The sequence below is a fragment of the Zingiber officinale genome, chromosome 7A (assembly GCF_018446385.1).
Source record: "Zingiber officinale cultivar Zhangliang chromosome 7A, Zo_v1.1, whole genome shotgun sequence".
NCBI lineage: Eukaryota > Viridiplantae > Streptophyta > Magnoliopsida > Zingiberales > Zingiberaceae > Zingiber > Zingiber officinale.
The window spans coordinates 34,540,385-34,566,660 of NC_055998.1; the positions used below are offsets into that span (position 1 = coordinate 34,540,385).

The 26,276-nt window shown below is 35.8% G+C and overlaps 1 protein-coding gene and 1 long non-coding RNA gene across 2 annotated transcripts; both read right to left on the reverse strand.

The window, feature by feature from the left end:
• Positions 1 to 489: 489 nt before the first annotated feature.
• LOC122001304 (glycine-rich RNA-binding protein RZ1B-like) lies at positions 490 to 26,276 on the reverse strand. The gene is made up of 9 exons (XM_042555985.1): positions 26,074 to 26,276; positions 24,422 to 24,520; positions 23,871 to 24,307; positions 11,665 to 11,743; positions 11,511 to 11,564; positions 7,321 to 7,389; positions 7,102 to 7,167; positions 6,938 to 7,006; positions 490 to 779 (listed from the first exon to the last, which is right to left on the reverse strand). Exons 1-9 carry the CDS (start codon positions 26,182 to 26,184, stop codon positions 690 to 692), a joined length of 1,074 nt encoding a protein of 357 aa, XP_042411919.1. The 5' UTR covers positions 26,185 to 26,276; the 3' UTR covers positions 490 to 689.
• Positions 17,429 to 18,152, reverse strand: LOC122001305. Its single transcript, XR_006117315.1, has 2 exons — positions 17,767 to 18,152; positions 17,429 to 17,693 (listed from the first exon to the last, which is right to left on the reverse strand). It is a non-coding gene; the product is annotated as an uncharacterized LOC122001305 (long non-coding RNA).

Consider the following 26,276-nt stretch of genomic DNA (forward strand, 5'->3'; position numbering starts at 1 on the left):
TTATTTAGTTTTTATGAAAAAAAGGTTGATTAGAATCTTTATTTAGATAAATTGAGTTTTTATTTATGAAAATTATTCTTCGAAACTAAAATTCTATGTATTAGACACTTTTTTTTTAATGAATATAATTTCTAATTGTATTAGTTTCTTTTCAGGGACAGTTATCAAGTGAAGTTTTATTCTATTTAAAATATTTATTTCTTTTGCTTTATTAATCTTGTTCAAGTTCTAGAAGGTAAGCCGATTCCATTTTATATAGTACCCAAGCACACTATAACAATTACAATTTTATCGTTACGTCAGGCTTCCTTTCAACCAAAATAAGATTATAATCCAAAATTAATTTGGAAAAGGAAATTATCCGTCGTACGTTGACTTCTCAAAAGATAATTCAGGTATGCAATCGAAAATGAGAGGAAAAAAAAAATGAAACTAAACAAACAATACCATGGGGTGGAATTCGACAACCTTGCAGGAGGTTCTCCAGGATGGATATAAAGTGGGAAAATAATAAGAAGGTTGAAGCTGCTGTTTTGACCACAAGTTGCAATTTAGTTACAAAGAGTGCAGAAAACACAGATCTAAATATAATAATACATGAGCAAAACTAATCCACATTCAGTGCCACAGTTTACAAAGAACTTACCTACTTTCCAAAGGATGGACAATTGTCCCACGAGTTGGGAATGTCACACCTTCCCATTTGCGTAAACTGATCCATCTCTTGCATTGGCATCCTCACCCACATCGATTTCGGAGATTGCTGCATCAACAAGTGACTGCAATAACACAGGTTATGTACATCAAACTTAGGGAAAACTTACTTGCAGCCAAAAGTTTAAAAATCGAGATGCAGAAAATTCAAAAGCTTGGTATGCAAGTGCATAGAACAATATTAAAGTCTGACCAGCACTGTGGGCATTTAAACCCTTGCTTTCTTGCCATCGATGCTTCCGAGCTTAATCCATGAAATATTTTATCCAACGTTGTGAAAGAAAACGAGGAAAAAACTATGAGTCCAACATTATGGGGCATTCAATTGTCTTTATCCTTGGTGACTACATGTATATACATAAGCTTATAAATACCATTGCTGTTGATCTGGCTGTCTGAGGCCTCAATTTCCATTTTGTGCTAAGTTTTTTTTATCTAATAGTTTTAGTATAGTATATGTTGGTGCAACGGGAACGGCAAGAGGGGAGGGATGAATTACATACAAAATAAGAACTACCCTCCTCGTACTTTCAACTCTAAAATAGCAACAATAAAATAAAAACAAACTAACAGAAAGGAAAGAAAGAAGACTCGGAGATTTGATTTTGTTACAACCTAGATGGTTGTTAATCCAAGGCAGTTGAACAGCTCTACTAGAAACGTCTCCTTCACTGTAGGCGGAGAAGCCTTTTTACACACTAAGAAAGCTCAGATGTTGCTAGGAATTGAATACAGAGTTGATTAAATAATTTCCTAGTTCCAAGGGTCTTTATATAGCTCTTGAAAATCCTATCTCCAGTCTTGAGGGTGCCTCCAAAGGGGTTAAGGGCGCCTCCAAGTAGATAAGCGGATAAAACTTTATCCGTGCATAAACGGTCATGTTGACCCAGTTGAGGACACCCTCAAGGACATTGAGGGCGTCCTCAATGCTGTTGAGGGTGCCCTCACTCTGGTGAGGGTGGAGGCGCCTCAACAGTTGTTGAGGGCGCCTCCAGCTACTATTCCAGCACTTCTTTGTCTTCACTTTAACTTCCGAAGTCCCGATAGCTTGGGTGATTGCGGCCAACCGAAATAGGACTCACCCGAACCCAATTTCCGACCTTCTCCTCGAGCAGACTTCTGCTTCGGCTTCTCATCCCTCGAACATCGCGCATGTTCTTCTCGTCCACCGGTGTACTCTTCCGCAACTCTTTCGTCCTTTGGACGCACCAATCCCGTCGGCTCCTTTCCCGTGCCGTCCTTCTCGCTAACTGCGTCTTCCGCTCGACTTTCTGCGCTCCTAAGCTCCTGCACACTTAGACACAGGGATCAAAATCAAACAGGATCTAACCTAACTTAGTTGATCACATCAAAACAACCATGGTGTCCAACAATCTCCCTCTTTTTGATGTGCATCAACCCAAGTTTGAGTTAGGATAAAAAAACAGACAAGTAGTAATTTAAAGAAATTACTAAACTAACATTTTAAGCATAATGATTGCAATAATAGAATTTGCAACACTAAGTAAACAAAAGATTTAAAAAATATTATCTAGTTCCAAAAAAAAATATTTTTTATATTAACTCCCCCTAAACTTGATCCTATCTCTCCCCCTTTGATCACAGCAAAAAATCGAGATAGAAATTTTTCAAAATAAATTCTAAGTTAACAAAGAATTCCACTTTTTAGGCAATTTAAACAAAGTATTTTTTGAGAAATTTTCAACAAATGTTAAAAAAAACTTATTAAAGCATTGTTTAATTTCTATTTTCCTGCTTTATCAATAAGTTAATTAAACATTTTTATTTCAATATTTTGGCTTCCAAGTAGTGGCGAGACACTAGGCCTTCTTAGTTATTGCAACAAGAACCACTTTCTTAGATAAAGCCTCATAAAGAAATTAACTATTTAATTTTTCTTGCTAAAAGCGCTAACTTAAAAAAAAAATAATCTAGAAAAGATTTTGGAACATAATTTCTGAAAACTTTTCTAAGTTGTCCTTGGTGATGTTTAATATACCAATTTAATTTACCATAAAACTTTAGCTTTGATTTTTGAAATTTATTTAAGCATGCATGATCATTTTTCAATTTCCAATTTTAACTTTTCATTTTCTGAGTTCAAATTATCTAACAGTATTTTTAAATCAGCAATTTCTTTTTCTGATTTGACTAAGTCTTTAATAAGTACTTTGATAAAGCGAAAAGACTATCTAGGGGTTAGCGCACGTACCTGACTTGTCTCTATTTCTGATGCTCCCCCTTCATCGCAGCTTTCTTCTTCTGATGATCCTCCCCCTTCATCTATGCTCATTTCTGAGTTGGTCTCATCTTCTTAATGGTTGGCCATCAGTGCTAATCCCGAGAAGGTTCGACTTCAGATTCGGAGGATGATGATTCATCTCATGTAGCCTTCAGACTCTTACGTTTAGAGGGCGCCGGTTTCTGGGACTTCTCCTTGTCCCTTTTCTTCAATTTTGGGCGGTCATCCTTGATGTGCCCTTTCTTGTTGCAGTTGTAGCATCAGACCGTCTTTCTGTTGCGTTGATGCTTTCTCGATTGCGATCTAAGTTTATTAGTCTTAATAAACTTATTTAACTTCCTTACCAATAGCGCTGTTTCAGTTTCATCGATCGATGCTTCTGAGTCGAGATCGTCCATCTCGGCTTGTAGGGCAACATTGAGATTGACTTCTCTATTTGATTAGGTTCTACAATTCGAGATTCGTGAAGTTCGAAGGTAGAGAATAAATTTTCTAACGTACTTACCTCAAAGTCCTTAGAGATATAGTATGCATCTACTGAGGACGCTCATTCCGGAGTTCTTGGGAAGGCGTTGAGCGCATACTGGATCGAGTCTCGGTTTGTTACCGTTTCTCCGAGATTGCTTAGTTGATTTATCAACTCCTTAGTTCTTGCTTGGAGTTGCGCTACCTTTTCGTCGTTGTTCATCCGGAGATTTGTAAGCCGAGTCCGGAGAATGTCGCGCCTTGCTAACTTCGCTTCTGAGGTGCTTTCGTGGAGCTCCAGGAATTTTTTCCAAAGGTCTTTGGCGGAGTTGTAACTTCCAATCCGACTTACCTCCTGGGTGGCAGGACATTGAGCAGATGGAATTCTGCCTTTCCGTTGGCCACGAAATCAACTTGCTCCTTTTTTGTCCAGTTGTATTCTTCCTTGTCTTTAGGGGCTGCAAAACCGTATTTCATAATTAAAAGAATATCAAATTTTGTTTTGAAGAATACCTCCATTCGGCATTTCCATGTTGCGAAGTCTCCGTTGAATTTCGTGGGGATGAATACTTGCACCGACCATCGTCTTGATCTTAATGCTTCAATCGGCAGTCAGTCCTTCTGAGGCGGTATGGCTCTGATACCACTTGTTGTGCAGCGAGGTCGGCAAGAGGGGAGGGATGAATTGTCTGCAAAATAAGAACTACCCTCCTCGTACTTTCAACTCTAGAAATAGCAATAATAAAATAAAAACAAACTAACAGAAAGGAAAGAAAGAAGACTCAGGGATTTGACTTGGTTACAACCTACGTAGTTGTTAATCCAAGGCAGTTGAACAGCTCTACTAGAAACGTCTCCTTCACTGTAGGCGGAGAAGTCTTTTTACACACTAAGAAAGCTTAGATGTTGCAAGGAATTGAATACAGAGTTGATTAAATAATTTTCTAGCTCCAGGGGTCTTTATATAGCTACTGGAAATCCTATCTCGAGTCTTGAGGGTGCCTCCAAAGGGGTTGAGGGCGTCTCCAAGTAGATAAGCGGATAAAACTTTATCCGTGCCCAAACGGTCATGTTGACCCAGTTGAGGACACCCTCAAGGACATTGAGAGCGCCCTCAATGCTGTTGAGGGCGCCCTCACTTTGGAGAGGGCGGAGGCGCCTCAACAATTGTTGAGGGCGCCTCCAACTGCTTTTCCAGCACTTTTTTGTCTTCACTTTAGCTTCCGAAGTCCCGATAGTTTGGGTGATTGCGGCCAACCGAAATAGGACTCACCCGAACCCCCCAATTTTCGGTCTTCTCCTCGAGCAGGCTTCCGCTCCGGCTTCTCGTCCCTCGAACGTGGCACACGTTCTTCTTGTCCACCGGTGTATTCTTCCGCAGCTCTTTCATCCTTCGGACACACCGAGCCCGTCGACTCCCTTCCCGTGTCATCCTTCTCGCTAGCTGCATCTTGCACTCGACTTCCTACGCTACTAAGCTCCTGCACACTTAGACACAGGGATCAAAACCAAACAAGACCTCACCTAACTTGGTTGATCATATCAAAATAATCACGGGATCCAACAGTATATCCTTTGATATGGTCAATATAATATGGACGAACTTAAAATTAATCTCAATAGTTCTCGTTGCCTAAACCTTAGCCTCTCTTGTTTCTAATGCTCCCACTAAGCCAAAGTAGCATCCGTCGAGATCCAAACATAGCCACCGATATTACAATTCTCCACCTAAGTCATCACCTGCACATTGATAACTCCTCTATATTATGCCCACCAATACCCCAACTTCACAGGCATCAACCCTGTCATTGCTACCACATGTCCAAACCTATTCATTTATTCAGTAAGCATATGCCTCAGAAATGTCAAGGGTAGCCAGAAGGAAGAAGTCGTAATTAAGAGTGGAAGCACACAACAGAGTGAATCTCCATTTATTCAGCAAGTATTTCAAGGACTAAACACCTGTTTGCTATTATAGGATAAAGAAATAGAGAGGGAATAAAAGATCAAAAGGTTGTTTACTTGGGAAGAAAGGAAAAAAAAAAAATGATCAAACAACTAATTTATCCTTTTCTTCTTCCTCCCTCTATCTACCCAGCCACTATCTGCCTTCCTCCCCACCTGCTGCACTTGCCAACTCCATATCTCAACAAACTCCCTCGTGTCATCTCCAATGTCTTATACAACTCGGTTTGGCTACCTCAACTCCATATTGCTAGGGGCTCATACAAATAAACCAGTTCCAAAGTCAGTGAGTAAACCAAATTCTTGGAAAGGAAAGGTGAGATAGAAGCACATGAAGCCACCACTGGGATGGGTGGGCAAAGCAACAAATGTGGCAATGACAAGTGGCCTTATACTTTCACCTTCAAGCTGGGTATTGTAAGTATTTGATGGATTTATCTGGTTTTTCAACAAAGTCATCAAATTAATGACACTGATCTCAAGTTGGTGATCAACTGAAGAAAGTCACATGACGGGCGAAAATCCTGTTGTGATGCCAGCAGCAGTGTATGAGCTAGACGTCAATTGAAAAAGACGAAAGTAAAGTTGAAGAAATCAATCTTGGCAACCAAAAGTTAGTGGTTTTTCGGAGAGACAAACTCAGGCAATCCCCTCCCAATCCAAGTGACACCTATCCATTTGTTGCCAAGACCTATGTTTGCATTCCAAAGCAGACAAGCACTAAGAATTAACTCTGGAAAACCATAAGGGTAGATCATTTTCATCATGAAGCTGTGTCTTATCCCTCCATTGAGATCTATGCAAAGCAATAGCACCAATGAATATTCAAATTAATTAATTTTTTTTATTATATTGACTAATATTTTCTTTGATCGCCCTTCACCCCCTTACCCCTTCCAGGCTTCCACTCTAGTAGATGACTCTTCTAAATTTTATAAATTGGTTTTTTCTCATACCATTTCAATTTATGGTGGGTAAGAAAATTTAAACAATAAAGTTTTGGGAAGAAGGTCAAATGTTATGATCTTCCGGTTTACTTACTCTCCAAGTAATTAGTAATCAAAATTCCTTAAATCTGTTTTACCTCAAAATAACTTTTCTATCCTCCCTACTTTCTTTCCAAGTGAGCAGGGGGTAATGAATGGTAGAAAATCTGGACACAGAACTTATTAACTCCATGTAGACAGGGGTCTTCTGTTAATAGCAGAAAATCTAGAAGTTAGAACTTATTAACTCCCTACTTTGTAGAAGTTGGAACTTTTTAACTCCAAGTAGAGTCTTCTGTTAACAGTGTGGAATGAACATGAGAATACCAATTAGCATGTACAAGATTCCATACCTTTTACTGGCTTTATGCCTTTATCCACTTGTAAAAACAACTAACCAATTGAGATGACTAAGCTGTTCTTTTATCTGTAGTTCATTAATTTCTAAACTTTCAATATTTTTCTGATAATTTCCTATTTCTTTTTATCTATAATAAGCTCAAGTCCGTGACGAAAATTCTGTTCTTGAAAAGTTTGAAAAGATAGTGATCCAAGAAAAACTAGCCTGGAGTTCCTGCTCAGAGCTCTTGAGTCTGTCAGCAAAGTCTTGAGATCGAAGATAGCAACTCTGCAGCTGGAATCAGGTGATAAAAAGATTCTCCCATTTGTTAAATCAAAAAAACAAGTGGAGAAGTTTCAAATATGGACAATAGGATTAAAAAAATTTACCTTTATTAGCATCGACTGCCGCTGAGAAGTGAGCTTCTTAGCAGCCGCCACAGCATCCTCTAGTTTCTGTTCTTGGGAAGAGTATTGATCAGGTAATAAATTGATTAGGCAAGTAATTTAAAGTAGATTCGACTGGTAAATCAAAATATAAATATATAAATTTAGGAAAAGATAAATTGACAGCTTCATGACATCACTAAGTTATCAGAACTAAAGCACCTGAGATTTCTTTTGTAGATCTGAAATAACAAGCTTTTTCTCTTCAACCTTATCTCCAATAATCGTAATCTGATCAAACAGAATAGGCTTAAATCATTTTCCAAGGAGAATAGGAACTAGTGTATTCACAGGTAATCATCTGTAACTGCACAATAGAATAATTCAATTAAAAAATAGAAGCTAGAAGCATCTAAATGCCACCTTGCCCTTAATGAAAATGCACACTTGTTGAACAAATCTTACATCAGAACAGAGGGTAGCATTCTCAATCAAACTTGAAATAAAAGGTAGAAAAAAACATAAAATAACAAATTAAAGGATTCTGAGACAAACTTCAATATTCAATCTGTTTATCATAATTAAGAAATACGTCTAATGCATTAACATGTTTCTAGTAACTTAAGATTCTTCTAAGGAAAAATGTATATTGTCTGACTTTGGTTGATTCACAATCCAAACCAACACACTAGCCTTTCAAATCAGACTTAGATTCTTCTAAGAAAAGCAACCCCAAATTTATATTCTGAGAGTTGATCAATTCTGAATTCAACCAACACACTAGCCTTTCCAGTCAGACTCTTAAACTTGGAATGAAATTAATATTCACTTAAAGGAACATGAGGTAAGTCTTCTATCAGAGAAGGCTGTACGGCATTCCTAATTTGGTAGGTTTTGCAAAAGACAAAGAACTAATAAAGCCGACAATTCATCATCACAGAAATTTTTTGTAAGGAATCCCTTGGGTTTGAGTTACAAAGGGAATTACCATCCCCATTTTTGTTTTGTTCAACTATCAGGTTCACAAATCTTGAAATGCTTGTCTGTTTCAAAAAGCAAACAGATTGTCTGCATACTGATTTGTTAAGTATAAAATTGGAAATTTCCTAACATGCTAAGCGTTTTTAATAGTCATCTCCATGGTTTCAAAAAGCTTCCACTTGGGCCAACATATACAACTCAGGGTGTCAAAATACCTTGACCCGCCAACCCGACCCAAAAAAAATCAAGTTCGGGTTAGGAATTTTTGGGTTCAGGTTCAGGTTGGCGGTTTTGGGTTAGTTTAGTTTCGGGTCGGGTTACCCAAGTTGACCTAAATTTATGATTTAGGATTTTTTTTGGGGGGTTAAATCAAAATTTATTTTGAATATTAAGATGTTTTATGTACATAAATAACCAAATTTAGTATAACAATGATGAAATATTGAGATAAAAGTGAAAATTTAAAGAGAATTTTTTTTTTTTAGGTTCAGCAGATTATTCGGTTATCTGGGTTCGGTTTGAGCTCGGGTTGGGATTTTTTTTGGTAAATGATCTTTAACTCGACCCGGACCCAGACACACCAGAATTGACACCCCTATATACAACCACCTAAGTGGATTTTGAAAGTAACCACATTTAAGTTTACGTCCCACATATGTGGTCGGCATGCATGTGCAGTTTAAAAACCTTAGTTTGTTAATCTCAACCTATTTAGATTGAACAAAATTAACTTAAAACCCCTTGTACATCTGTAACTTGCAAGTATTGATCACTGCTTTTTGCAAGTGATAACCACTTTAGATATTGTAGATTGTTTATATATGTGAATTATTTTACATTGTTAACTAATGGTGATTCTTATGCATGTATTTGTAAGACATAATGAAGAACACAGCGGGTAGCAGGAATTTAACCCAAATCGTTAGCTTGGAAGGCTAGGGATTATAATTGATAATGTCTCCAATTTAAAACATGAAACTTTATTCCATTCAGTTCCTTTAAAGGAAGATTGATATATTCATAGAATCCGAATGTCATTACATCCATAAAGAAAGATTCATAGATTCATAGAGAATGAATGTAATTACATCCACAAAGGAAGATTGGTAGATTCATAGAGAATGAATGTACCCATCCCCATGTACTAGATGATCCCTCTAGGAAGAGGGATTGTATGAAATCTGGTTAGTCAAGTTACTTCATTCTACATTTCTACTAGAGAAAAAGAATTTAGTTTCCAACAAACTGAAATAATATGCAGATAATTCTAGTAAAGCATTAGCATCTATCCTACTATCCCTATGCATATTAGACATACAACCATTCCAGCCTATTTTAGTGAAAGGGTTCTTCATTTGTTTACACCCATTTGTTTGTATGGGATCCAAGGCAAGCTTTGATAGGGATCAAATGGCTATTCATGTACCTTTATCTTTAGAAGCTTAAGCAAAAAACTCAGATACTTATATTTTCTCACATGAATCCTGTCTCCAACTTTCAGGGATTTATTTCTATGCCAATCACAACATCCTTGGACTCTATTTATTAACAATTGGCAATCTTCTATAATAGGTACGATCTATATAGTTGTGAAAACTACCAAAAACCAGTTGGTAATCATAAAAAAGAAATAAAATTTATGAAAGAAAAAGAACCCTATTTTAAAAGAATAAGATCCATGGATAATAGGAAAAGCAAATATAAAGAGGAGAGTAGTGTTATATAAGTACCTTGAAGTGAAGTGGTTAGGTGTTCGTGTTTATTTTGTTTTATTGGTGTATGTGTTGGTTGGTGAATCTGACAAGTACTTGTGCACATTGGGTGGTATAAATGAATAAAGAAGGGAACTTTTGCAGGGAAACCTAAAGAGAGTTTGGAGAAATCATTAGCATTATGGTTAATCCCTTTTGGTCATAACCCACAACTGAGAACTTTCCTTTGGACATAATGGATTATAGATGCTCTCGTTGAGGCCTGCCTCAATGAAGACCCTTGATTAATTGCTTCGTATATGTGAGTGTGAGTCTTGGATTCTTGATATGATTGTGCAATGCTCACATCGTGTGTATGCTGATTGTTTATGTTGATACATGATAAGAGTATCTTCTTTAAATAGCTGATATATGCTTATCTGTTGTTTCTATAATAATGATGATGCATTCTTAAAGATATATATTATTACATGTCATGCCATGAGATTTAACTTCTCAAATTTGGAATATTAGCCTAAGCATCTATTATTTGCTATACACAATACATTAGGCAAGCTAGGATAAGATGAGTGGTTTTATCACCTTAGATTCATTTGAAGGCTTTTAGCTTGATGACTAGAGTGCCTTTGGCAGGGTGCATAACAGTTTGTGCCATTGATGCCTAACTAGGGTTCACGTAACTTCAATAATATTATAGGATGTACGATCATTCAAGTTGTTGATGCTTAAATAGGGTGTCACATGACTTCAAGGGCATGTAGGGCCCTAGATAACTGCCAATAAACAGTTGTGTGTGATAGTTAGGGTCAATAATGTGTAACTAGAGAATCACTTAGTAGCATCCTTGTGCTGGAGAGATTCCCTTAAGTCGACATGGTGTCTATCCCTTCTTTAAGGCATTGATGAATCACTTGCATTGAATATAGAGATATATGTGATGTATGAATGAGATCTTGCATGGTTATAGTAAGGATAGACACGGTACATTATGGCACATTGACATCTGGCTACCCTTTTGCTCTAACTTCTTGAGAGGCTCTCCTATCAATTTTAATGGCATCGTATACAAGCCTCCAAGTCAACTAGATAAACTTGAGGTGAGTGGCAGGGGTGTCAAATCAAGTTGTTACACATACTACACTTGTTGCTCTAAGAGATCATTCCGCTTGAAGTTGGGAGTTTTCATGTGATTTATGGAGTTTTTCTCATCATTTATTGTTATTTATCTTTTGCACTTTATTTAACAAATATGAGATTTCTTGTACTTTATGTTATTGCTTTTAGACCATGCATAGGTGAATGAAGATTTAGTTGTTTCCTTTCAACTAAATTACTCCTATTTCGTTTATTACTTATGTGATGTTTTTATATCCTGTGAATGCTGAGTACGAATGTATTACAAGCGTTGTTTAATGTTAAAGTGGCACAACCCTTGACTGGCATGAGGGACGTGCAAATACAATTGTCACATTGTCTTGGTGAGCATTACTAGCTATGGGAAGAGGACTCAATTAAGGTGTGACAAAGTGTCAAGAGAAAGCAAGCACTGAAAGGGCAAGAGAATAACTTCATTGCTTGCATACCTAAGATATCATTTGCTATCAATTTAAAATCAACATACAACTGAATCCAGTTAAAGTGTCATACTTTGCTCAAAACAGAAATTCATCAAGTATTTAAAAATGTCTTTGAAGTCTTAAATGCATTAAAATGAAACACCTCATTTTCAAGCTCCTCTCGTCTTTGAACAGATAGCTCCAACTGTTCTTTCACCTAGTCACACATAATAACATGGTTTCAAAAGAAACAAGAAGATTGACAAAAATCAAGATGATCTTATTGATAAGGGCTCTCAACAAACAAAATAACTTACTTCTTGGCTCACTTGGTTGCGATAATCATCACTAGAATGGGAGGATATATCTCGGGATTGATGATCAGTTGTTCCAGAACTGTTAAGATTGAGGAGATAAAGTTATCAATTGTTTCAGAGTTCTCTTGAAATATTGACATGAAACACAAAGCAAAGCTGCAACATTGAGAAACAAGATGAAGCAAATTATCAAACGGTATCCAACTAATAAAGTCACAACTGGGATAAACCTAGGACCAGTGCTGGTTAAGTGTCTCTGCACTGTGTACAAATACACCTGAAAGTTAATGTGTGGTAATCCCTGGACAGTATCATTCAAAGCTATATGATCTCAGTTCAACTGGCAAAAGGAAATTTTTCCTTCCTGCCTAGGTCCAGCTCCAAACTTGCCATTAGTAAACCCTGATACATTAATCATTACTACCAAGTAGTAGTAGCCTTAACCAAATTTGCACAAGGACTGATTAACTTAAAAGGATTAGAAAAGAAGAAATTAACTGACGACGTTAGTATAATACTTTAAGCTCATAAGAAATAAGCTTCGAGCAAATAAACAGAACAAAAGGCTCCATTTGCTTCACCAAAAAATATTTTCAAGAAAAATAATTCTACATGTTCATTTGTCTAGCACAGAAGAATCTGGTCAGTTCAAAATATTTTAATCAAAACTTAAAAGATAGATTAAAATTGCAAAAGTAACATTCCTTTATGAAACTCCGCCTGTGATGACTTAGTCATAGCCGGTCCCAAGCCCGGATAAAAGAGGAAAGTTGTATTAGGTTGTCAGCCAGCATTAAAAGCAAGGACCGCTACATCTCCATGAGAACATGGGTATAGTGTTAAATAGACAAGAGTTCTCATACTATAGGTTGGATAAAATCCAATATGATAGGAAAACTAATAATCTAAGATTTGGAACATGGAACATAAGAACCCTCACTGATAAATCAATGAAAGTAGTAGATACGACGATTAGGAGAAAAATTAGTATTTTGTGTGTATAAAAGACAAAATAGATAGGCGAAAAGGCAAAACTGATATAGAACTCGAGTTTTAAGTTATAGTACTCAATAAAGAGTAAAGCAAGAAATGGAGCGGTATTGTTGTAGATAGTCCGTTAAAGGATGAGATTGTAGGAGTAATTAGAAAAGGGGATAGAATTATAACCCTTAAGATAATAGTGGCGAAAGAAACTATGAACATAATTAGCGTATATGCACCGCAAGTAGGATTAGATGAAACTACCAAATCAAGGTTTAGGACGACTTGGATGAAACATTACAAAACATTTCGCCAAATGAAATGATTTTAATAGGAGGTGATCTAAATAGGCATGTCGAAGTGAAAAATAAGGAATATGAAAGGATCCATGGGGGTTATAGGTTTGGAACAAGAAATGAGGAAGGGAAAACTATATTAGATTTTGCGATAACATATGACCTTATATTAGCTAATACGTTTTTTTAGAAAAGAGAAGAATAATTAGTCACGTTCAAAAGTGGGAATAATAAATCGCAAATTGATTTTCTTATGGTTAGGAAGAAGGATAGAAAGATTTGTAAAGATTGTAAGGTCATCCTTGGAGAAAGCTTAACTACCCAACATAGGTTAGTAGTGTTGGATATACGCCTCAAGCATAATATCAATAGAAAGAAAATATATATGACTCCTAGAATTAAGTGGTGGAAGTTAAAGGATGGAAAACAAAATATATTCAAGAAGAAGGTAGGAGTACCAGCATTAGGTGAAATATACGGTGAATCTAATATAACATGGGATAAAATGGTATCAAAGTTGAAAATAGTAGCTAAAAGTGTACTCGGTAAGTCAAATGAACATGTACCATTAAGTAAAGAATCTTGGTGGTAGAATGAGAAAGTACAAGAGAAAATGAAGGAAAAATAAATACCTTATAAGGAATTATATATTTGTAAGAACGAGGAAAACCTAAAAAAAATATACAATAGTCAAGAAAGAAGCTAAGAGAGTAGTGAATGAAGTAAAGAATAAAACTTTTGAACGATTATATCAAAAATTGGATACAAAAGAAGGGGAAAGAGATATTTATAGAATAGCTAAAGTGAGAGAAAGGAAGACAAGAGATCTTATCCAAATAAAATGTATTAAAAATGAATGTAATATGGCACTAGTAAACGAAGAAGAAATAAAAGAGCGATGGAAGAGGTATTTTCATCAACTTTTTAATTAAGGTTTAGATGATCAACTTAGGTAATTTAAATATGTCAAATGAGCATAGAAATTTAAAGTTTTATCGTAGAATTCAAACTTTAGAAGTATAACAACCTTTAAATGGGATGGACAAAGGAAAAAATCATTGGACCAGATGATATTCCGATAGAAGTATGGAAATGTCTAGGGAAACAAGGGATTGAATGGCTTACAAAATTATTTAACATGATATTGAAAACAAAAAAAATATTTGATCAATGGAGGATAAATACTCTAGTTCCCTTATATAAGAACAAGGAAGACATACAAAATTGTGCAAACTATAGGGGTATTAAACTAATGAGTCATACCATGAAACATTAGGAAAAAGTAATAAAAAAAGATTAAGGGAGATGACCACGGTGACCGAAAATCAATTTGGGTTCGTGCCTAGAAGGTCGACAATAAAAGCTATACATCTTCTTAGACAATTAATTAAAAATATCGTGAGCAAAAACGAGATCTACATATGGTATTCATTGACTTAGAAAAAGTTTATGATAGAGTCCCAAGAGAAATTATATGGAGAATTCTAGAAAAGAGAAGTGTTAGCGTAACATATATTGAACTAATTAAGGATATGTACGAGGATGTAACGACTAAAGTAAAGACTTCAGGCGGAGTAACTAAAGCATTTCCAATAAAGATAGAGTTACATTAAGGATCAGCTCTAAGTCTCTATCTTTTTACACTAATTATGGACGAACTCACTGCACATATTCAAGCCACAGTACCGTGGTATATGTTGTTTGTAGATGATATTATTTTGGTAGATAAAACACGTGAAGGAATAAATGCTAAACTAGAAACTTGACAGAAAACACTAGAAGGGAAAGGTTTTAGGCTTAGTAGACTAAAGACATAATATATGAAATTTAAGTTTAGCAATATTAAATATAATGAGACAATTGTAAAGATAGGAGATGACGAGTTGCTCGGAGCCGAAAGGTTTAGATATTTAGGATCATTTTTACAAAATGATAGAGGGATTGAGAGAGATGTCTTACATAGAATACAAGCAGGATGGTTGAAGTGGAAGAGAGCATCGGGTGTTTTATGTAACCGTAAAGTACCTCTAAAACTTAAAGGAAAATTTTACAAAACCGCAGTTAGACCTGTTATGTTATATGGAGTTGAATGTTGGCTATAACTCGAGCACATAAGCAGAAGATGAGAGTTACAGAGATGAGGATGTTAAGATGGATGTGTGGACATACAAGAATGGACAGAATAAGAAATGAGAGTATTAGAGAAAAAGTCATAGTTGCATCTACTGAGGAAAAACTCCGAGAGACACATTTAAAATGGTACAGACATATACTTAAATGACTAATAAATACTCCAGTTAGACGATATGAAACTATGACAAACACACATCGAACGAAGAAGAAGACTAAAAAAACTTGGTTAGCCACGATAAACCAAGATAAGCTTTATTTAAATATAGATGATGGTATAATTGGAGATAGAGCCCAATAGTATAAAAGGATCCATATAACCGACCCCATCTAGTGGAATAAGGCTTGGTTGTTGTTGTTTGAACATTCCTTTCTAAAAAGGAAGTTATTTTGGGAAGCCTTTTACCATCAATGTATTTCAAATTGACATATACTTTTCCTCGTGAAATGAGTCATTTTCCTAAGCCAAGAGACAACATTTGCCATGTTTTTTTTTCAATTTGAACATAACTATTTGCCCCTTTTTTTCATTTGACTAGGTCCACTAGTTTGATCTCAATAGAACAAAACATGAAGATGCTAATATTTAAAGTTTAAAAAAATAATATAACAATAGAAATTAAGAACTATGAAATGCAAAGTAATTATCTAAAATAAAGGTCAATTAAAAAAGATATATGTCCTAAACATCATAGTCATCATTGTGTATTAGTTTCAACTATTTAAGGGTCAAATAAATGAATCTTCTCCCTGTACTGAACTCTTTATAAGGTTACACCACTGGTAATGTCCAAGTTTTGAATCAATGGCTTAAATTTGGATACCAATGTCAGTTACAGTGTCAGATGAAATAGTATTCTCTCAGTCTAGGGACATGTCAACACTCACCATGGGTCAGCATGGTTCAGGCACGCCATCATGGGTTTGAATTAGCTCCATCCTTTTGATCTACTCTTATTTGGTTTCTTTAAGTCCAAGAATAAGAATATAAAATTTTCATACCAAATTGAATTAAAAATTAATAGAAACAATTTTAAAAAATATAACAAACATCTCACTTTATAGCATATCTTATCAGTAAGAATATGTCCACTGATGATTTATTACTAGGAGTCTACTACTAGAACGTATGTCTTGTATTGGATAGGAGCATAGGTTCTAGTAGCATTCAAGCTCGATAACCATCATAATTTTCATGACTTGGTTTAAGTAGCATCAGAATTCGAATTATTTAATCCATATGCCAGTTAAGATACCTCAGTTGGCAATACGATGTTGAACTAGCATAACTGGAACAGCAATTAGCATCTGCTATAGTACATCACCATATTATGTGTTGTAACCATAGAAAGATTAAGAGTATTATGAAGAATTATTTTGTTGAGATTAACTCCCATATGATTACTTCATCGAATCTTTATATATGTAATTGCATATTAAATTACATCGTTTATATTATATAATTATTGTCATGCATAAGACTCTAATCAACCCAAATTAACTAGTAATTATTTGAAATTGCCTCTAAAGTAGGTTTAATTCACATTTAAATAACTTAAATCAAATTTCATAGGGTTTAAGGTCATTTCACTCAATAAGAACTGAAACCAAAGTTTATACTTCCCTACACGAGCAATACATAGGCAAAACAATTGATATGTGAGAGTTTAGTGGAACATAATTTTTGCCCATGCTAGTGCACGGAATACTGATACATATTGCATATGCTAATTGGCACAAAATGAAATTTAAATTATACTTAGGTCACATAGATTTTTTTTCATCTACCTCTATTCTTACCCCTCAACTCTAATCAATTCAACTTGTATAACTATATTATCTGATGCTTATCTTTTGACAATGTTCATACTAGCTTAATCTATTTTCTATCATTATATTATCTAATAGACATATACTTAAGTGCTCCCAATTAGTCGTATGTTTATTTTTTTTACTCCCATAAATCAATCTTAGCATTCTCACTAATAGACATATACTTAAGTGCTCCCAACTAGTCGTGTGTTTTTTTTTTACTCCCATAAATCAATCTTAGCATTCTCAGTCTGTGTGTGTGTGATAATATATCGGTTAATTAGGTAAATTGTCAATTAGCCTAATTATACCTATTTATAATTTCCTAATATAGATTCATAGTTTGTATATAAATATGATTCACTCTTCAATATTGTCTAAATTCTTTTTATCTCAACTAACATGGTATCACGACATTAGAATTTGAAATTAAATTAAGGTCCATCGTTACTGCCCTCTTGTTCTTTTCTCTCCACCGCCGCAACCACGTCAATACTGCCCTCTTGTTCTTTTCTCTCCACCGTCACAACCTCCGCATACAAGGGTTTGCGTGCTACACCATGTCTGCATACAACATCACCTGCGCACTGACTCCCCCTAGCATCAGCGTCCATTGGATCCATCGACAAGGAGGACGAATACAAAATGTGGCCAAGAGAGGGAAACCCTAAAAGATAACTCACACACACTATAACAACTCTTAAAGTGAACTGATCCGACGAGCTCGTGGCCCATGGCCATGCCTCTCCCTGCCTCCAACCACGCTTCGGCATCCTCTGCCTAGTTGCTGCTCTTCCTTCCTCTGCATCTCTGCTTGGAATGCACAAGGCTTCATCATCAAGGTCGATCCTTTAATCACTGCCTCGAAGCGGGCAACACCTACCTCTTCTGTTGTTGTTCACCTCTCGCTTTCCAAGCTCTCCCGAGCTTTGCCAACCTCCTGCTGAAGTGTCTCAATTAATTCAAGCTGTCATTAATCCTCATATCCCATTCAGCTATTGTTGTAGCCTGCTTTTGGAATTTTGTAGTGCGCTCTTGTAGGTCAGCATTCCAATCCTTAATAATTTCCTCAATAGTTTTCTAGCAATCTCTCAATTTTTGCCTTTCATTTGCTCTTCAAAGTCTTCCTTTGCTACTGCCTCACATTGTCGCCTCCAACCCTAACATGAGAGAAAAACAGCCGCTGCTACTCTCCTCTTCAAGCTGCCACTGCATCTTGGTCTCCTTCTCAATAGAAAATAGAAAATTCTTCTTCCCTTCTAACAGTGTCAGCCCTGAGAGTCAATCATAAGTTGATTGAGTTAAGACATAGTGTATCATATTTAAAATAGGCAATGTTTTGTTTGCTATATTTACTTCATGTTTGTGCTAGCTGCGTAAATATAGTGTCCTAGAATAATAGGTTCTAATGTACAACATATTAATTGGTTGAATTGATTGTGGGGAACTGCCGATATATATATATATATATATATATATATATATATATATATATATATATATATATATATATATATATATATATATATATAACACTATTTGTAATTATTTATAGTCAAGTATTAATATACAAGTACAATATTAGTACGTTGAAACTAGTATATAGGTCAATTGATGACTTATTCTCACAAGTCATATAAGATATCAAGTTGATACCAATTTCAAGTGAAAGGGTATGTGATTCACACTTTCCAACTTGTTGACAAGAGAGTATGTGAGGCTCTCCGAATTTCTAAGTTCGTGAGACGAACGAAGAACGTGCTCGTGTGGATATCGTAGAGGCACGAACATTCTAACCACACTTAGATCAATCAGACTAGCAGTCTTCTAAGGATTGGTCACGCATCAAAGATAACAATCATATTCGCTAGAGTAGTTGCAAGAGTAGTTCTGCATAAGCATGGATCACTGGAGGGATCGATTTCCGCTGCATTTTTAGTTTGTTTTTCACAATAGATCCCTACACCTTCATCTCTCTTATGATTTCCTTTGGAATAAAATCTTATGGCTAAAAATAAGCCTTCTATTATGATAGATGTGTCTGTGATGTCTAAAATCACAAACTATAAGCTAAATGATTCAAACTATTTGGATTGGAGTATAACTGTTCATCTTTACCTACGAAGTATTGACAAAGATAGTCATTTAACTAATGACCATCCTCGAGATGATTCGAAGTAGACATGACTTAGAAAGGATGCTGGCTTATTCCTTCAAATTCAGAATTGTATTGATAATGAGGCAATTGGTTTGATCAACCACTATGAATATGTTAAAGAACTAATGGATTACTTGGAATTTCTCTACTGGGAATCTCTCCCGCATATACAAGGTTTGCAAAGTATTTTATCGTATGGAAAAACAAGATCAGCCTCTGATCAACTATTTTATGGCATTCAAGAAGACATGAAGAGCTTAATATGTTGTTGCCCATTAGCCCTGATGTGAAGGTTCAATAATGACAACAAGAGTGGATGGCTATCATGAGCTTCCTTGCTCTCTTGACTTTAAGTCACAAGTTCTCTCTAGTTTTGAGATTTCTCTCTACAAGAAGTATTTAGTCGCATTCTTCGTACAGAAAGTACTATGCTTGTTCCGCTTAGTAGTGCTTTAGTAAGTCACAATATTAATTATGAGCATGGAAGATCGACTAGTCACAATAGAAACAAAGGAGGAGGTTCCCTAAACTTTCAAACTCAAATTCTAGCGGTATTGTGTGTAATTACTGTCATAAGTAGGGTCATACAAAATTTGAGTGTAGAAAGCTTCAATACAAAACAAAAACACTTTGCCCATTTGCATCCACTAATGATGTCTCTGATAAATTGGTTCAAGAATTTGCCAAGTTCTCACAATATCATGAATCACTTAAGTCTTCATCTTCCTCTGTCACTCCTATTGTTGATTCAAGTAAATACAATGCATGTTTTGTTTTCTCGTCCTCCAAATGGATCATTCTGATGCCACAGATCATATGACAAATAATTCTAATATTTTTTCTACTTTTTAGTCCAAAGCAAATAATCCTACCATTACTTTAGCATTTGTATCTTGTGTTCATGGATATGGAACTAGGGGTGTAATGAGCCAAGCCACTCGCGAACTATTCAGGTCACTTGAAAAAAAAATCGTTCGAGTTTGTTCAATTAAGTTAACGAGCCGAGCTCGAGCCTGATTTCGAGCTCGAAAATATTTTCGAGCCCAGCTCGAGCTTAACAGTATTTGGCTCATGAGCTCGCGAACATATTCGTTTAGAGGCTCACGAACGTGTTCGTTAGAGGCTCACGAATGTGTTCGTTAAGAAGCTCGCGAACATGTTTATTAAGAGGCTCGTTTATCTTATTATTATTATTATTATTATTATTATTATTATTATTATTATTATTAAATATCACATAAATAATAAATATAATAATATATTATTAATTATTATAGTTAATTATCTTAAAGAGGTTCGAACTAAACTTGTTTAATTTTTTAAATGGGTTTTTTTCGAGCCACGCTCGAGCCGAATTCAAACTATTTAATTTTATTACGAGTCGAACTCGAGCTTAAGAACTAAAGCTCGAATTGAACTCGAGCCGAGCTCGAGCTTAGGGATAACGAACTGTGCCTAAGTTTGAGCCTCTTACTGTTCGACTCAGCTTGGTTGGTTTACAGCCCTATATGGACCAATCAATCCAACACCTTTGCTTCCTCTGTCCTCCGTCTTACATTTACCTAATTTAAATATCTTTTATATAGATAGATAGATAGATAATACTCCCCCTCAAGTTGGAGCATAGATATTAATCACACCCAACTTGTTACAAAGATAATCGACTTGAATCCCATCTAACTGTTGCATCTCATTTTTCCTTGATCATTGCTTATTTCAGGATCTTTTAACGAAGAAGATTATTGGTAAAGCACATGAGTCTAGAGGCCTCTACACCCTTGACACACCGCTCCCAAATTCTTTTGCTTGCTCGAGTGTTCTTCCTTCGAGGATAATTGTAGGTTGGGACATCCATCTCTTCCTTTGCTCAAAAAGTTTTGTCCACAATATGATAAAGTGTCTTTATTAGATTGTGAGTCATATCGCAAAACATGACCATCTTAGTTCAAGTCCTAGAGTAAATAAACATGCTACTATTTCTTTTGAATTAGTTCATTCTGATATTTGGGGCCTTATCCTATTTTGTCCAAACCTGATTTTAGGTATTTTGTTGCTTTTGTGGATGATTATTCTTTGTAACTTGATTATATTTAATGAAAAATTGCTCTGAATTATTTTCTCTGTTGTGTGTCTTTTGTGCTAGATTAAAACTCAGTTCAATGCGCCTATCCGCATTTTGCAAAGTGATAATGCCAAGGAATATGCGTATGGTTCATTCCAATCTTATATGGGTCAGAATGGCATGCTTCGTGAAATCTCGTGTTGATACTCCATCCCAAAATGATGTGGCTAAACGTAAAAACAGACATCTTATTAAAATTTCACGAGCCCTTTTATTTCAAATGAATGTTCTCAAACTTTTTTTTGGGGCTGATGTAGTTTCTATTGTATATTCTCATTAACTGCATGTTTTCTCATTAACCACATGTCATTCTCATGATGAGATCCCTTACAAAATTGTTTTTCCCAATAAGTCATTATTTTCAATTAACGCTAGGATATTTGGTAGCACTTGTTTTGTTCGAGATGCTCGTATGCATATTACTAAATTAAATCCCAAGTCTTTAAGTGTATTTTCCTTGGTTATTCTCGTTTTCTGAAAGGTTATAGGTGTTATTATCCAATATTAACAAATATCTTGTCTCAATTGATGTCACTTTCATGAAAGATACATCTTATTTCCCATCCTCACATATTCCGACTCACCAAAGGGAGGATGATGATTTGTTTATGTATTCTATCACATGCTCCGCACCTATCCCGGAACCGGGCCGGTTAAGCCTCCTATTATTCAAGTCTACTCGAAAACGTCACAGCCTCTTGATTCATGTCCTGCACATATTACTACTACTTCATCATCAAATCCAGTCCCGAGCAATGGTCTTCCTATTGCATTATGCAAAGGTAAACGCCAGTGTACTTATCCTACTTCTTTTGTTTCTTATAATGGCTTGTCATCTTCCTCTTGTTCTTTTATTGCTTCACTTGACTCTATCTCTATTTCTAAAATTATCCGTCAAGTTATATCTCATCCTAGTTGGAAAGATGAAATGATAGAGAAGATGAATGCTTTAGATGACAATAACACTTGGGACTTGGTCGATCTACCTTAAGGGAAACGAGCTATTGGATGCAAATGGATATTCCAAGTTAAAGTCAACCCAGATGGATTAGTTGCCAGATAAAAACATGTCTTGTTGCTAAAGGCTATGCTCATACCTATGGTGTGGATTATTCTGACATTTTTTCTCCTATTGCAAAATTGACATATGTTCAATTGTTTATTTCAATGGCCGCTACTCATAATTGGCCTTTACATCAATTTGATATCAAGAATACTTTTCTTCATGGTAATCTTCAAGAGGTGTATATGGAGCAACCTTCTAGTTTTCTTGCTCAGGGAGTCAGGGTAAGTTTGTCATCTCCGAAAAGCTTTGTATGGTTTGAAACAGAGTCTTCGTGCTTGGTTTGGAAAATTTAGTCAAGCTATCGAAAATTTTGGTATGATGAAAAGCAAGTCTGACTATTCTATGTTCTACAAGCAGTCAATAGCGGGAATCATTCTATTAGTTGTGTATGTGGATGATAGTGTTATCACCGGAAGTGTTACTACGAGAATCTCATCTCTTAAATCTTGCATTCATACTCAATTTCATACGAAAGACTTAGGAGTGCTAAAGTATTTCTTAGGTGTTGAGGTTACAAGGAGTAAAAAAAGGTATATCTTTATCTCAGAGAAAATATGCCCTTGACTTACTAACTGAGACATGGAAATTGAGTACAAAGCCTTGCAGTGCTCCAATGACATGCACCTCATAGGAGATGGGGAACCATTGAACATCCTGAGAGATATCGAAGGTTGGTTAGGAAGTTGATTTGCCTTACCATAACTCGTCCAGATATTGCATATTCGATTAACGTTCAGCGTTAGAGCAAATTTTATGTTACTTGAATGGAACATCCAGACAAGGTATCGTATATAAAATTCATGGGCACGATCATATTCAATGTTTTTCGGAGGCAGATTGGGCAAGTTCCAAAATGGATAGAAAATCTATTTCAGGATTTGGAAGGAAATTTAGTCTCATGGAAAAGTAAGAAACAAAACATTGTGTCACGATCAAGTGCAGAGTCAAAATATAAGGCACAGTCTATGTGTGAGATAATATGGATATAACAACTCTTGAGAAGTAGGACTTAAACCAAGTTGCTCTTCATATTGCGTTGAACCCTGTGTTTCATGAGCGAACTAAGCATATTAAAGAAAATTCAATAAAACTTGATTTCTATGTAAAGACTGAGGAACAAATCAGGGACATCTTCACAAAAGTTTTAAATGAGATTCAAGCCTATTATCTTTATAACAAGTTGGGTATAATATATATATTAGCTACCATATTATCTAGGTAATATATCGGTCAATTAGGCAAATTGTCAATTAGCCTAATTATACTTAATTATAGTTTCCAAATATTAAATTCCTAATTTGTATATAAATATGGTCCACTCTTCAATAAAGTATATGAATTCTTTTTATCTCAATTAACATTTAACATTTTGAACATTATATTTCAGAAGTGTGCATTATTCGGTCCATTAATTATGACAGGTTATAGCACAATGATCTAAAACCATGCAATCAACCCCAGAAAAAAAAAATAGTGTAGAAAAATCATGTTAGGAAGACAAACATTAGATTGAAACAACCACACAACATTTGGATCTCACCACAACAAAATTGCTATACTAGATACCAAGCAAACAACTGATTAAATGTTATGATAACTTACTTAAGCAATTAACATGAACAAGATAGTGTCATAGAATACCCGTGTCTTTGTCTTGATTGTTGCTCCTTATCCATTAGCTTGCCTCCATCAGGATCTTTAGGTTTGTCCAAGTCTCTATCACGGTCCCAATCCATATTATGATCCCTTTCCCAATCTCTATCACGGTCTCCTCGACGCTCATGATCCTCATCCTCTCGATCTCTCTCTTGATCCACAAGATGCTCTCTTGCTCGAATGAAGTCACGCCCACGCTCAAAATCTGACTCTCTTTCTCTATCCCTGTTATTATCTTGAGATCGCTCAGAATTTCTATCTAGATAATGATTTCTGTCATGTAAATGATCCCTTTCTCTTTCCCTTTCCCTACCCCTATCCCAATCATCATCTCCATCTCGATGGAAATTTTCTCGATGAAAATTTGGCCTTCCACCTCTTGTGTGAACTTCATTTACTCTTACAGGTCTTCCTCCAATTTTCTAGTTACATTTTAACAACAAACAGCAATTACTTCCAAGTGCATAGAAACAAACTACGGATATGTGGGGGGAAAATAAATTGATTAATAATTTGAAAAGAAAAAGGACACATACCCTGCCATTCATGTCCATGATAGCATCAACAGCTGACCTAGGATTTCTAAATGTAACAAACCCATAACATTTTCCTCCAACTTGTCGATCATTGATTATCTGCAATTGTATAATCACATCGAATAAAATATCCATTAGATACATTCAAATAGTTCATTGATGCTTAAATATTGTCCTAAAGAGCTTCAGGGGAAAATTTATGATGAATTTGAAGACTTTAAACATACAAGAACTTTTATATATAATAACTCTCTCTGGTACTCATAGGTTGGATCTGGTATGAATTGCTATTTGACTTTATCAGTGTAGTTGTGGTAGTTTACAAGTCAAATGTGATATGAATAGGATTACTTTCCCATACTAACCAGATTTTAGTCAACTCATTATCAGTTTCAGGGAAACAACTCCTATAAATTAAGTAGGATCCAGAAAGAAAAACCGAGCTTGCAGCGAAGACCTAAAATTCAAAGCAAAGCGAACTCTGGAACCAAAGGTGGTGTAGACCTGTAGGTAAGGTCTTTTAACAACCACATCACTCTGACGGATAACAATATACAGAAAATCCTAAGTAAATGATAGAATGTCATCATCAAATCCTTTGTGTTGTGTGGTAAGAGAAAGGGAGGAAGGAATAGGATCAAATCAACATGGCTGCCAAATTACCCACAAGACAGTGAAATCTGTGTCCTGCAACAAACATATAGCAGTAGATATGTACAAACTAGAGGATGAAACATTGCAAAGTAAAGGTCCCAAAATGCAAAGTGGAACTAAAAGGTTTCGATGCAGAAGATATGTACATGCTGCAAATTTTTCCATTGACATAGCAATGAGGTAGGTAATATCCATAGAAGATATGTAAATGTTGCTGGTAGATAGCTGTTAACACTTGCACTGTTAGAATTAAATGTCTGTGTTCACTGATGAGATCAGAGACAAAGACAGTTTCATTTATGATATACCTATGGTGGTTTTATAACTTAAGGACTGTATGCATATCTTCCAAACAACAATATTATCAACGAACTAGTTAAAAGACCCAAACTCATATTCTGATACCATTTGCATTATTGCAAACCATAAAGTATCACTAACTTTGCTAGAGATTGTGTATGTGTACTCAGGAATCAGAAAATTACATCCTTGAACAAATTCAATTTTTGGTTACATAAGCTTGCTGCAAGCAAAATAACATTAGGGATTACTATGTCCAGAAAAGAACCTGGAAACTGAAAAGCTTAGTTTTTGAACAAAATTTTCCTTAAAAAGACAGTCTAGAATCTTTAGTTAGTTCGCATTATCAAACATGGCACCAATTTCTGGGTCTACTAATCCGTAGTTACATCCCAGCAATAGATCCAGACGTGAAAATAAGATTGGTTCTTGAATCAATCTCGCATTAGCAACACAACCCTTCACCCTGATGAAACGGTATGGGCATCGCTTACTTCACACATCGAATAATTCCTCACTCGTATTTGCTACCACCAACTTCTCCATTCTTATTTTCAGCTCTACAGATGATTCTAGATGCAGATTTAGTAGATCTAACAGTTAATTCAAACCCTAAAAATCCGAGCCATCACCCATCGTCCAATCGAAATAACCAAAGAATAAAATTTAAATAGAAAAAAGGAGGCAAGAAGACAGACTTTGACGTCGACGATGGCGCCGTAAAGGTCGAAGGCACGACGAAGGTCCTCCTGAGTACATTCGTAAGGGAGGCCACCGACGTACACCGACTTCTCGTCATCCAAGGTCATGGCGCCGCCCCCAATTTCCTGCTTCGCGTCGTTTGGGGTCGCTTCTCGGGAGAGTGGCAACGACTCGACGTGAAAGGGCAATCCACTTCCAG